This window comes from Lactuca virosa, chromosome 7 (genome assembly GCF_052849685.1).
Source record: "Lactuca virosa cultivar CGN04683 chromosome 7, Lactuca_virosa_CGN04683_v6, whole genome shotgun sequence".
Classification (NCBI taxonomy): domain Eukaryota; kingdom Viridiplantae; phylum Streptophyta; class Magnoliopsida; order Asterales; family Asteraceae; genus Lactuca; species Lactuca virosa.
This window is the reverse complement of record NC_136432.1, coordinates 186,023,703-186,038,799: the sequence shown is the minus strand read 5'-3', so window position 1 is coordinate 186,038,799 and position 15,097 is coordinate 186,023,703. Positions and strand designations below refer to the sequence as shown.

At 33.4% G+C, this 15,097-nt stretch overlaps 2 protein-coding genes across 2 annotated transcripts; both read left to right on the top strand.

The window, feature by feature from the left end:
* Window positions 1–1,942: 1,942 nt before the first annotated feature.
* LOC145127384 (uncharacterized) lies at window positions 1,943–2,974 on the top strand. Its single transcript, XM_079062597.1, has one exon. The coding sequence runs from the start codon at window positions 1,943–1,945 to the stop codon at window positions 2,972–2,974; it is 1,032 nt and encodes a 343-aa protein (XP_078918723.1).
* A 5,431-nt stretch (window positions 2,975–8,405) lies between these two features.
* MEF7 (Tetratricopeptide repeat (TPR)-like superfamily protein) lies at window positions 8,406–11,906 on the top strand. Its single transcript, XM_079062981.1, has 2 exons — window positions 8,406–11,170; window positions 11,346–11,906. Exons 1-2 carry the CDS (start codon window positions 8,431–8,433, stop codon window positions 11,810–11,812), a joined length of 3,207 nt encoding a protein of 1,068 aa, XP_078919107.1. The 5' UTR covers window positions 8,406–8,430; the 3' UTR covers window positions 11,813–11,906.
* Window positions 11,907–15,097: the final 3,191 nt, after the last annotated feature.

The following is a 15,097-nucleotide window of genomic DNA, read 5'->3' as shown; positions in this document are numbered from 1 at the left end:
TGAATTAAAAATGTTACGGATATTTGCACAAATGTTTAGGTCATGGTCAAAGTTTTGTTGATTCCCGTTCCTGAATGCATTACAATCCTTTGTTGAAACATTAATAGGTAAAAATGATGGAATATTTCTTGGATTCAGTGTGTTCGGAGTGTGTGAAATTTAGAATAATTTGTTTTCATTTAAATTGTGTGTTTGAAAAATGGTTGAATATATTTGATGTTTGTCATTCGCTCTAAAGTTCTAAACAAACCATGGCTTCTCTCCAAGTATATATGTTATGGTTATGGATTATTTTATTACATATTTTACTTGGTCCTTTTATCTTTAAGATGAGATTTTACTTGTCAATCGATTTTCAGTAACCTTGTACCAACAACATTCTAACATTCAAACTCACAACATTTATACATTTTTTAAATCGATTTTTGTAAATCTTTCTTTAGCATTTCATAGAACAACTCTCGAGCAACTCAATTTGACTTCATGTTTAATGCAACAATAATTAGAATATCGTCCTGAAACCGACTCTTGTATACTCGATACAAAGTTACACCTAGTGTATAGTAAATACAAACACAAAATAATTGAGAAATAAGAGAAACATAGAGCAAAAAATGAATCGCTTATAAGGGTAGAAGTAATTTACCATGTTATGTTTTTTTTCCGGTTCTTCTAATGTTACCTTGAGTTGGGTCCCAATTTGTTTTTAATAACAATATTAATAATAACATAAAAGGAAACACAAACAAACAAAAAAATTCTTATAAGGATATTATCGTATTCTAAATCAGTCAAAGACAAAACCAAAACCAAAACCAAATCAAACCATAAAGATTATCCGAATTAAAAAATAATAATAAAAGAAATAAATAAAGGCTAAACAAACAAATTACCGAACTAACATTATTGTAATTTACCCCTTACAGTTATAGATAAGAAAACTTGGATAGCCTTTTATTCCGTTTACCCCCAGCCAACAACCCATACAAACTGCGCATTGGGCTTGTGAATGAGCAATCACCAGACCTAATGAACTCTGTAGCCCAAAACAATATCGACACATTTTAGCCAATTAGCCTATTGGTGAAATTGCGATTTATAAGAATATGGGATACGAAATTACGAATCTACTATACCTAGCTAGAGCCAGCCTCATAGAAGTATAGCACCTGCTTAGGTTCAACCGATTGATCATCCTGCTTAAGTTTCTCATCCTCAGTTTTTAATTAGGTAAATTGTTTCTTCAAGAACATGTCTTGTTTATAACTAATTAGGTAAATAGTTTCTTCAAGAACATCCTGCTTAAGTTCAACCGATTGATCATCCTGCTTAAGTTTCCTATTAACTCCTGTCCAGTGGTTGACAGGGATAAAAACCTATTTTCCTATTCAGCCACAAACCTAAACCTTAGGAACTATTTGATTAATATAGCTTTTCATTAATTATCAACAAACCAATCTTGCTTCTTTGTTTAGTTGCACAACAAAAGACCATATTTATATGCCTCTTGCTTTCCTAAGTCCTGATTGACTTTAACCATATTTTGTTATCAATCTATTTAAAACATGAACTATTCTAAATGGTAACATATGCTTGGCTTTATCTTTTAGTTATTTATATTATTTGGACTTACGTAATTGCATGCTATAGTAACTATTTCATGGGACTGGATCATAGTCATGTTTGTTTATACCCACATGAAACTCCTTCAATTTTAGGATCCCTCAGATTATTAATATACCATGGTGAATGCCCTATGGCTCATTACTTTAGCATATTGTTTTCATAAAGTTTGATTTTTTTAGTGTCTGTGTAAACGTGTTCTTGTCCCCTGTTTATATATAATCTTTGTATCTTATATGAAAATGGTACATACGAATCTCTCAAATGCTTTTTTCTTTTTTGCAAGTGTAGAAAACTAGAAATGGCAGAGACAAGAAGTATGACTATAGACCAGAACCATGATGATGCATCTATCAGGATGAAGATCAAGAGTTGTGATCCTTGGTCAGATCTCAACCATGATGTGCTTTTCTTAGTTATGATGCAACTTGGAGTTGTTGATTTTCTTGCATTCAGCAGAGTTTGTAAGTCATGGAGATCACTCGCTCTATCTAACAAGAACAAGTTTATAGTGTCCAGACCACCCATGGCTATATCTATATCTACCCATCCTAATGAGAATGAGTGCTATCTATATCTAGAGGACTCTCAAGGGATAAAGTTCAAAACCATTCTTCCAGCTCATTCTGATTACAAGCAATGTATTGGAGTAAGTTGTGGTTACTTGATTCTGATTGGTGAGGAAACCAACGACTTATGGCTTGTGAATCCTATCACAAGGCATGAATTTCATGCTCCTTTCCCTTTCCTTGATATCCGCTTTTACATTCATGGTCTGGGGGTTATCCTTGTCTTTTCTCCTTCAATATCCGCGTGGGTGTTTGTTGTGATCAATAGATTTTGGAACAAAATATGGTTTTGTATAGCTGGTAAACGAGAATGGACTTGTGTCTTCACCCCTTTAAGCATATATGATTTACATGTTTTCAAAGGGAAGATATATACCCTACACCCCAATAATTGTTTAAGTGAAGTGAGACTTTTTCCAACACCCAAAGTAACGTTACTTGAAATCAAGAATTTTTCCAAGACAGAGCGTAATCATTGGAGGCTTGTAAGTTCGGGTGAAAATCTTTATGTGATAAATCGAATGCCAGAATTTCCATTCAAGATTCAAGAATTAGATTTCAGCAAAATGGAATGGGTGTCACCTGAAAAGACAGGAGAAGAATATGCATTCTTTTTTAGCATTGACAATGGTGCTACTCTTATACGAATAGAGCCGTGGGCTGATCTTTACTCACAATACGGGAGATATTCTTCTCCTAAGAAAAGTGGAAAATGCAGGTTATTTCGTGCAAACATGTGGTACTTCTTCCACGATTGTTTGAATGGTAATTTTCTACATTAGTGATGACTTGTTAACACACATATGCACTTATGCTATGGTCATTGGTTGTTTTGCATCTAGCACTTTATTTTATAAACGGTTTGATTCTCGCCCTTTATTTTGCTTTAATGGGCACAACCATCACTTCGTTCTTAAAATTATATTCTCTTTAATTTCCTTTTGTGCCTTAGGCATTATGCGTAGCTTATGATTGGCATGTGGTTCTAATGGTGTGAATTAAAAATGGTACGGATATTTGCACAAATGTTTAGGTCATGGTCAAAGTTTTGTTGATTCCAGTTCCTGAATGCATTACAATCCTTTGCTGAAACCTTAATAGGTAAAAATGATGGAATATTTCTTGGATGTAAGTGTGTTAGGGGTGTGTGGAATTTAGCATAGTTTGTTTTCATTCAAATTATGTGTTTGAAAAATGGTTGAATGTATTTGATGTTTGTCATTCGTCCTAAAGTTCTAAACCAACCATGGATTCTCCAGGGTTAAAATTGGAGGGGAAATCAAAACTTCATAAATAATCGTATAAATTAGTTATTTTGTTAAGAGTTATAATACATAAAATTCTAGAAAATGTGCATATAAAATATTTTATGATCGATCGTTTGAAAAAAAACAAACCAAATATCCACTTTGCCATTTGAAAATGTGATAATCTAATTATGAAATGCTACTGAACCTCCAAATTACCATTTATTACATTTTTTAGAGTGCACTTACATGTCTTGTAAAATTAAAATGTTGGAATAATATTAATATTAATATATGATAAACTATGGAAAAAAGATTAGTCTACATTCTAAATCATTTTCCAGAATATTTTATATTTAACAGAATAAAAATTTATAAATTATGTAGCACATTAAATAAGATTAATAATTATTCATATATTAGGTGTAAACCCGTGTAATACACAGGTTGATTAAAAAAAAGATTAAATATCAAAGTGTAAATAATAAATATTTTTTAAAATAAAATTTTAATATAAGGAATCAATAACATCTTAATTGCAATTTACTATCTCATTTATTACATTTAATACTTTACAAAGATAAATATATAAATATTATGTGCATTTTTAATTTTAAAAATCGAAAAAACCAAGAAATTGATATGTGGATATTATTTATTTCAAAAATATCATAAAATGACGAGTGTCAAAACTCATGAGAGATTGACATGTGGATATTATTTATTTCAAAAATATCATAAAATGACGAGTGTCAAAACTCATGAGAGATTGACATGTGGCAAAATGAATCTTTATTTATTATAGTTGAAGCTTGCAACTTTTTTAATATTTTAATAGATAAATAGCTTTCAATTGCCACACAACTATTGTTGTAGATGACCAAGTGCAGGCGTGATATTTTATCTTCCAAACTCGTTTACACATCTAAGTATTCTACTATAAGAAAGAGAAAAAGAAAACTTACAGATCCTGAGATCGGGCGGTGGATGCTGCTGCTTCCTGGTAGGAGTTGAAGATTGCACTTCAGCAAACTGTAGAGTGGAGAGACGAAACGCAGGCGGAGATGATGGTGGTGAGCACTTTATGGGGGTCGGTATTATCTGTTTCCGGTGAGAAATCCGGCGTAGGTGAGTATTCCGCCGTCCGATGTTTTATTTCCGGTATTTTCGAAGTTCCCGGAAGTGAAGTATGGAGTTTTGTATTTTGTTTTTCAAATATTGGGTTAATAACTTGGATTATAGCATACTAGTTTGGTTTCTTATAGATTTTAGTTTCCTAATTAACTGATATCCTATTTTTTTAGTTTTCGGAGGTTCAGTGTATTTTTCAAAAAATTTAGTTTCCTTACCGAAAAGTTATGAATAATCTAATAAAATGACATTTTCTTTTGTGGGCACAATTATATCTTCATTCTCAATTTATATCCTCTTTAATTTCCTTTTGTGCTTGATGCATTATGTTTATAGAGCTTATTATTGGCATGTTGTTATAATGGTGAATTTAAAACGTTACGAATACACAAATGTTTAGTTCATTGTCAAAATCGTGTAAATTCCTAGTTCCAAAATGCATTACAATTTTGTTGAAACCTTAAGATACCTAAAAAGGGTAGAATATTTCTTGGATGTGAGATTTGAGATGTATGAAATTTAGAATAATCTATTTCATTCAAATTAATTGGAATTGTGAGAACAAGATTCAATGCGCAAGAACAAGGTTTGAAAACTCAAACATTGAGTTAATCTTTAAGATCAATGTTTACTCTTAATATGTAGTTCTAGTCGAATCTGGTAAACCAGTTAAGACTTGAAGATAATCAATCAACAAAGTATTCAAGTAATAAATTAAGTAAACTTGAGTATAATCAATGCAAAGATAATTTAAAGACAAGAAGAATGTAAATGAAAGACGTTTGACTTGCAATGATCATGTGTAATAGCAAAATTACAAAAATGGTCCATATGTAAGATAAAATACAGTAATAGTACATGTGCAAGCCAAAATTAAAGAAATGGTTTTTGTGTAATAACAATATTATATAAATGGTCCCTATAATAGCCTAATTAGAGAAATACTTCCTATATAAGATCAAAATTATAAATATAGTCCATGTATAAAACAAAATTATCATAATAATCTCGGTGCCATAATGAAATTATAGAAATGGTCCATTTGTAAGAAAACAGTACAAAAAATTGTTTTTCTTTTTCAAGAAGTCGCTCCATATTAAGTTCTTGAAACTCCTTTTAACTTTATTAGATAAAAAATATAGTACCTTAACAACCCCGACCATCATTTTCCTTCTTTCTCTCTTTTTATTTTCTTGTCATTTTACAATTATAATTTGTTTTGTCAAATACTAAAAAAAATTGCTTATAACTTCTAGCTTTTTGACAACATATAAGTCAATAAAAACTTTTTTAATTTTTTTTTCTACCACACACCCTAATATACACTTTTACTACAAAATGTTTTCGTAACACTTGAATATTGGTAAGTTTCTCTTTTGCCTTTGCATTATTTAAATTGTCCAATTTAGTCCTTGAGTTGTACGCGGGGCGTACCACAAGGTACGCTTAGCGTACAAGCTGTAAAGCGAGTACGTGGGCGTACCAAGTAGTACGCTTAGCATACTCATGTGAAGGCTAGATCGTGGATCCGGAGATGTACGTTGGGCGTACAGATTGTACGCAGGGCGTATGTAATAACTTTTGAAAACCCTAATTCCGGGGTTGGCCTCTATATAATCATCCTTATGGACATGAAACCCTCATTTATTCAACCTCCTTGTCCTCATAGCCCTATACTCGAAACCCTAACTCTATTGTTGAGTGTTCTTGAGCTTAGAAGGCCTTTTGGGTGTGCTTTTAGTGTTTTGAAGGAAGGAGATCATCTTAAAGCTTCATTGGAAGAGTGGGAGCGTGTAGATGCAGGCTATCATCATCATTTGGCACTCATTTGAGGTATAAAACTCTGAACTTGTTGTGTTATAGATTAGATTTCCTTTGTTTGAGTTTTGGACCCTTTTTGGTCCCATAGATGAGATCTTATGGTTTATTATCATTTCTGAAGCCTAGAGTTGCTACTCTTGGTGTTCTTTTTGTCCTAGAGTCATAAAGATGTCATCTTTGAAGCTTAGAACCATACATGCATGAGTTATGGCCATTATTATGAAAGTAGAATGTTATAAATCGAAGGTGTGATCTTTTGGGGCATGCAAAGTCCCCAAGTCAGTGACTTTATGGTTCTAGATACTCTTTAGGACTCAAATCTGTGTTTTGGACTGTTAGACTTAAGCATTAAGAGCTTAATGGAAGATATGGCTTAATGAAGGAGTATGTTGGGTGTACAAGCCAGTACGTGCAGTGTACAAGCCATGCAGCGAGTACGCTTAACGTACAGTTGAGTACGCCCTACGTACTTAGTCAGTTTGGGCTTCGCATCTTTTGGGCCTCGGTTGGGCCACGTCTTTGGACCTTGTTGCTTTGGGACTTTTGGGCCATCTGAAACCAAGCTTTTGGGCTAAGGAAAAATATTGGGCTTTAGGGTAAGGCCAATATGGGGGTTTGGCCCAATTTGGAAAATTGGGCCATAAGTGGGCCTTAGTGGATCAATTGGGTTTGGGCCTTTTTGGTTTATGGATTTGGGCCTCAGTTTTGGTTCAAGCTAGGCCATTGGTAAATAGTCATTTTACCCTAAGTATGGATTGTTGGCTATATATTGGAACCCAAGTGTTAATTGGGTGTTATTTTGTACTGATAGCTCGGGGAGTCGTCAGGGTAGCAGCTAGGGATTTCTTTTATTGAGATTCAGCATTCGAGGTGAGTTTCCTCATTGGGTTTATTGGGTCTAAGGCACCAATGTCGTTATGCTAGGATGTTAGGATTCTACGTGACCCTTGCATGTGTTGTGTGCTGCTATGTATACTGGGCGGGGCTCGATGTCAGGCGAGGCCTGATGACTGGAACATATGCTAGTGTTTATGATCATTATATATGTTAGCATGACTATGTGATATATATTGTATATGTGTAGCGGGTGAGGCTCAGTGACGATAGGTGAGGCCTGAGAATAACAAATCTGTAAACCGAGCGGGGCTCGATACTGGGTGGGGCCTGATGTCGAGCCCAATATGTGATTTATTATGTATGGTATGGGGTAGTTTAGGGAACTCACTAAGCTCTGTGGTTACGCTTTTCAGTTTATATTTCAGGTACTTTCAGTTGCAAGGTGAAGAGCTCGGAGTGACTACATTGCACACACTACATGGATTCCGCACTTGATATTTCACTATGATTTTATGATATTTGATACACTTGTTTTATTTGGGATGTATGGATAATGTTGGAATACTATTTTACTTAAATTAAAAATGAAATTTTTGGATCATGTTTTTGGGACATTTCAGTTTTTTTATTTTGAAACATAATCCAAACACCAAGTTATATATTTGTCATAAATTAATTTTTGTTTATATACTCCCTTCGTCTCATATTCTATATTTCCTTTTTGGTTTGTTTTAAAATAAGAATCTACTTTTAAAAATAAATATTTTTTTTACCAGAATACCCCTTATTATTAACTAACATACCATGAAATTAAATGTAAAAAAATGATAAATTAATTGCAAAAAAAGGTACAAATGTCATTTTATTTAATAAAGTTAGTGATAATTAATGTTTCCTTAATTTATGTGTTTTTTATCTGTGGACAATAATTTTAGGACGGATGGAGTATAATGATAAAACTATAAAGTATAATTGATATAAAGGGTTAAAATAAATATTATTTGTTTTTGTATATAGAAAAGCTTAAATACTAAAAGCCTTTTAACTTAATGGTATTAAATGTTGTTTTTGTTTTTGATATTGATGTTACAAGTTGAGACATAAGTGCAATTAAAAGTAGATTATATTTAAAAAAAAAAAAAAAAAAAGGAGCTTAGGTACATGAATAGAAGTGAAAATTGTTCAAAAAAACGTAGTGTACCATGTTTAAGAGAAACATCGTCTTTACCCACAAACGGCTTTCGTACAATACAAGCACTGCTATCCTTACATTCGCGCCATCACTAGATCGTTCAAAAGACACACTTCTTCTCAATACCCTAAACCCTAATTCATCTTTGCAATCAACTTCTCCCTCCTCAACAACATTGTTCGATCAATCTTATCCGGGCAACCTCGGAATCACGCAATTTTCTTCCTCAAATTGGGAAAAATATGAATCGCTTGTTACTCAATATCAGTATTCTTCTTCCCATGAGGATTCCAAGCAGCTCCATCTACAAATTTTCAAGAATGGGTATACTTCAGATGTGTTCTTGCTTAATACCCTTGTCAATATTTACACAAGGATCGGTGACATGGTTTCTGCACGCAACGTGTTTGACGAAATGTCTTTCAGGAACTCAATTTCATGGTCTTGTTTAATATCAGGGTATACCCGAAACCATATGCCTAACGAGGCCTGTACTGTTTTCAAGGAGATGATTCGTGGGGGATTTCCACCTATTCATTATGCTATCGGTAGTGTTTTGAGAGCTTGCCAAGTTCTAGAATCTCATGGGCGTAGATTTGGTCTCCAAGTTCATGGCTTTGTTTCAAAAACTTTAAATTCTTTACATGAGGTCGTATGTAATGGGCTGATTTCAATGTATGGGAATTGTATGGATTCACCTGATTATGCTTCTTGCATTTTCCATGAGATGGAAGTTAAAAGTTTGGTGTCATGGAATTCGATTATTTCAGTCTATTCTCATAAAGGAGATACAGTTTCTGCTTTTAAGCTCTTATCTGGTATGCAAGTAGAGGGATTCAAACCAACTGAATACACATTTGGAAGCTTAATAATAGCAGCTTCTGCTTTATCTGAAACAAGTTCATTTTTGCTTGATCAAATGATGTGCAGAATACAAAAGTCTGGATTTTTACATGACTTGTATGTAGGTAGTGCTATGGTGAGTGGGTTTGCTAGATCTGGTCAAACCACCATAGCTAGAAAGATCTTTGAATCAATGGATGTAAAGAATGTGGTGTCCATGCATGGACTTATGGTTGGCTTAGCAAGACAAAAACATGGAGAAGAAGCTGTTGAAGTTTTTATAGTAATGAAAGATTTAGTTAAATTAACATCTGATTCTTATGTAATTCTTTTAAGTACTTTTGGTGAATTCTCTAGATTAGAAGAAGGTAGGAGAAAGGGTAGAGAGGTTCATGCTTATGTTATCCGGAATGGAATCACTGATTCCAATGTCGCGATTGGAAACAGTCTGATAAATATGTACTCCAAATGTGGCTCGGTTACAGAAGCTGTTTCTACTTTCAAACTTATGACACACAAAGACCAAATTTCATGGAATTCGATTATCACTGGTTTTGATCAAAATGGTTACTTTAAAGATGCAGTTATGATGTTTTGTTCAATGAGAAGAAACCAAGTGACACCTGCAAATTTCACACTGATTAGTGCTTTGAATTCATGTGCTGGTTTACATTTAGCAACTTTAGGACAACAAATACACTGTGAAGGAGTTAAATTTGGACTCGATACCGATGTTTCAGTTTCAAATTCTCTTATCGACTTTTATTCAGAAACCAAATGTTTACATAACTGCAAGAAAGTATTCTCATTGATGCATGAACACGATCAAGTTTCATGGAATTCCATCATCGGCGCATTTTCCGATTCCGATTCCGATCCCTTAGTTCCTGATTCTGTTTTCTATTTCATGGAAATGATGCGTGGTGGGTGGCGTCCGAATTCGATAACATTTGTAAATATTCTCGGAGCAATATCGCCTCTTTCCATGACTGAATTAGTCAGACAAATTCACGGGTTATCTCTAAAACACCATGATTCCGATTATAACACAGTGGAAAACGCGATTCTATCGTGTTATGGAAAATGTGGATGTATAGATGAATGTGAGAAAGTTTTTTCAAGAATGGGAATTCGAAGAGACGAAACAAGTTGGAATTCAATGATTTCAGGCTACATACATAATGAGCTATTAAACAAGGCTATGGATTTGGTCAAACTTATGTTGACCAATGGTCAAAGGTTAGACCGCTTCACTTTTGCTACTGTTCTTAGCGCGTGTGCTTCAATTGCAACATTGGAACGTGGAATGGAAGTCCATGGATGTGGGATTCGTATGGATTTGGAATCCGATGTAGTGGTTGGAAGTGCATTGGTTGATATGTATTCAAAATGTGGAAGAATTGATTACGCGACACTTTTTTTTAATAAGATGCGTGTGAAAAATGTTTATTCTTGGAATTCGATGATATCTGGATATGCTAGATATGGATATGGGGATAAATCTTCGGAGATATTTACGAAAATGACCCTGGAAGGGCAAGCTCCGGATCATGTGACTTTTGTTGGGGTGTTATCTGCGTGTAGCCATATGGGTTTGGTTGACCAAGGGTTTGACTATTTTAACTCCATGAGTAAAGTATACGGGTTAAACCCTAAAATGGAGCATTATTCTTGTATGGTGGATGTTCTTGGAAGAGCTGGTGAGTTTGATAAAATGGAAGATTTTTTAAAGAAAATGCCAATGAATCCGAGTGTGCTTATTTGGAGAACTGTTCTTGGAGCTTGTTGTAGAGGGAATAGTGAGCGAATGATGGAGTTAGGGCGGACAGCTGGCGAAAAACTATTGGAGTTGGATTCCAACAATGCGGTGAATTACGTGCTTCTTTCTAATATGTATGCATTAAGAGGTAATGAAATGGTGATGTTGAATTTAAGAACGATTTTGAACTTATCATATAAATATTGGTGTCAAATCTTTCGAATGACTTAATTGATAAAGACGAGAAGCAGATTATAATTGTTAAAAGGTAGAACATACTTGGTATCTACCTCATCATTTTTTGATATATGTTGATTGAACAGGTAAATGGGAAGACATGAAAAGGACACGTGGATTGATGAAAGTAGCAGAAGTGAAAAAAGAAGCAGGGTGTAGTTGGGTGACAATGAAAGATGGTGTTCATGCTTTTGTAGCTTCTGATAGATCGCATCCTGATACAGATGCGATCTATCAGAAGCTCAAAGAATTAAAAGGAAGAATGAAAGAGATGGGGTATGTGGCTGAGACTAGATACGCGCTTCGTGATCTTGAAATTGAGAATCAAGAGGAGATTTTGAGTTACCATAGTGAGAAACTTGCAGTTGCTTTTGTTCTTACAAGGAAATCTGAAATGCCTATTAGGATAATGAAGAATTTGAGGGTTTGTGGTGATTGTCATACTGTGTTGAAGTATGTTTCCAAGATTGTGGGAAGGTTGATAGTTGTTAGAGATTCAAATAGGTTTCATCACTTTGTTGATGGTAATTGTTCTTGTGGTGATTACTGGTAATCGTATAGGATTGGTATCTTGAAATGTATATTAACGCAAAGATTCTTGAAATTGTTAGAAATATGCCTATTTTTGTTGTTGAATTACATATAAATGTGAAGATATGTTGAATGTCTTGAAATGTCATGTGGATTGAGTGTGAGTATAGTCCGAGCTGAAAAGTATGAACACTTACAGTTTGTTAGAATTAGATTTCTTACACGTTAAATGGATCTATTCTCTTTTCTTTGCGAAAATTTTGATGTTTGGTATTGAAGTTTATAGCATGATTCACGTGTATAGTTTTCATTATAAAAGTAGTCATATTTTAGGTGAATTTCTTGTTTTTTTGTTCCCCAAAAGTTAGAAAATGGAACATGGATAGATACTTAGATGATTCTGATTTTAGTTACATGTCTTATTCTAGAACCCATGTGAAAGAAAAAAAGAAGTCTCTCTCTTCTTGGTTGTTCATGTTATGCTCATAAGAACGAGGCTCCATTCTTTTTAATTAATAACTATCGAAAGAAAATACAAGATAGTGCCTACAATTCAAGAAGTAGGTGGTCTCCCAGGATTTCCAAACTCAATTTATGTATGCTTAAACCCTAACCCGAATGCCATGTAAATACTATTATTCCAACTTGCTAATAAAAGAGACATGGTCAACAAGTTGTTACAATAGAAAAACTATGATCAATAAAAGTAAAATAATCATTCCAAGGTATCGATTTTTTTGGTTTTCCTTTGCAAGGTACATCTTGGAGCACTTTTTCTTATTATTTTTTGTTTTTTGACATGAACAAACAGTTCTTTGATGAACAATACTTATGAATAGAATGTCAATGAAAAATACATGTGAATAGTACTTGTGAATAGTGTCTTGATAATTAAGAGCATGAACACTAGTCCTTCAATGAACATGTACATGTGGATGAACATTACACATGAAAAAACAGTAACGCCTTAGCGAAAAGTAGCATCAAATGAACAATAACAACAGGATGATGAATAGTAACTTCAGAATAACAATATGGCAAGTGAATCATAAAGGGTGTGATCGATCCAATATCATGATATAAATTTTTAGATAGGTAAGTATTTATACCTCCAATCCTAGTTTGATTTTTGACTTGATTTTGCTAATCCCACTTGGATCCACCTTCTTTAAGCTATTACATACACTAGAATACCAAACGTTTCCCATAGTTAAGCTCTGGACGTTCTTGAATAGAAATAAGCATTTTACCCCATTAAATGTGTCAATCATTTTAAGGCAACGGGTTAACTGTGAATATTGTTGGGTACTGTCACACCCCGCTAAAGCGGAAACGCAAGGTATGACAGCGATAACGGTTTCATTGCAAAAGATAATGATACATCACCATAGCAGTATTTAAAAGTTTACAACCCATAGCTTCAAAAGAAACAAAATACAAGTTTTTCCAAAATAACATTGTTCAAAGAAAACTCCACAATTAACTTCAACACGATGCAGCATGCTCTATGATGATGAATCTTTATATCCACTTACTAATTATTTCCTGAAAAAGCATGTAAAACGAGCGTCAACTATGAAAATAGTTGGTGAGTTCACAAGTTTATAAAATCGAGCTTGGAATAAGGCTTTTCGTAAATACAAGTACATTGCTTTGATGATAAACAAAGTTGATTGCTATTAATGAATACAAGATTATTGCTATAACGAGAAACGAGTTTGTATGTGTATGAGCAAACAATGAGTCTCAACCAAACCTATGACTGAAGCCCTATCGAGATCTATGCTTATCGTTTCATAGATGAATATGGTATCATGCACTCCAGTGATTCCGGCGAGTGAGGAGTTGTCAATTCCTAATAGCGCTATCCATAATGACCATTGGCTCAAAGAGTTAATGGTTAGAGATAAGGGAAGGGCCTTAGTACGATAAGTTCTCATGTTTCGTGTTGCATAGACATACATAGAGAGATATAGCAATAAAATAGCAATCATGTTTGATACAAATCAATTTAAATACAACATTCAAATAATAATTTTTCGGGACATGCTTTTCCACCCCAAAACATAAAAACTGAAAATAGGGGAGTGCGTGAATACTCACAATATGAAAAATGTAGCAACCAAGTTTATACGAGTCAAATAAATACAACGAACATAAATAGTTTAGGACATGCTTTTCCACCCCAAAACATAAAAACCGAAAATAGGGGAGTGCGTGAATACTCACAACATTTCGAGTAGGTACAAGGGGTACTTCGGAATGCATCAACGTCTTACTACCGGGATCCTACGACATCAAACACACACTAGTGAGTTTCCATGTCGAAATCTAATGCTAATATACTAAATTCTACATATAGTGAAATGCCAATTTATGTTTTAGTATTTGATTTTATATTAATTGGTTACACTTTTTCTGAAATAATGAAATTCTACAAATCGTGCGATTAATTACAACATTAGAATATAAATTTTCCAAATTTTTAAGTCCTTATTACAACATAAATTCACGAAAATAGTATTCAAAGGATAAAAATTCTCAAACTTTTTATTTAACTGTTATTACACAATACTAAGCTGGGAAAATTATAAAAATGGATTTCCAAGCTGTTTAATTATATTTTATGATTTTTGAGCATTTATTCCAATAAAAATTGAAATAAATAGAAAACAGTTTCCAAAATTACCCAAACTTTTTAATTAACTGTTATTGTACATAAATAGGCTGGGAAAAATATAAAAGATATTTTTCAGTGGGTATTTCTATTTTTCCTTGTTTTATTCCTTTAAATAATCATTAATTGAAGAAATAATATTAAACAGTTAAAATAATTTACCAAAAATTTTTGGAACATCATTTACAGTATAAATAACCTGGGAAAAATACCAAAAGTGGTCTTCATATTGTATAATCCGGTTTTGGGTATTTATGTGAATTTAAGTGTAATTAACTTTAGAAATTAAGAGAAAAATAGTTTACAGTGGAGAAAAATCCTTAAAATTTTTATGTAACCTCCTACTGTACAACATGATGTTCTGGTAAATTTTCATGAATTTTGGATAATCAGAACTATTTTTCCTATTTTTAAACCATTATAATTACCAAAAATTGGGAAAAATAGCAAGGCATGATGAAAAATGTTGAAATTATTTTTCTGAGTCATCCATTACAGGTAAGGTATGCGAAAATTGTTAGATAAAATTTTCACACTCTCCAAAGTGGTTTTGCGATTTATTATATCCTAACAAAAAGAAAATCGGAAAGCATACCAAACAGCAACAAAAATTGATGAAATTTAGTGAGG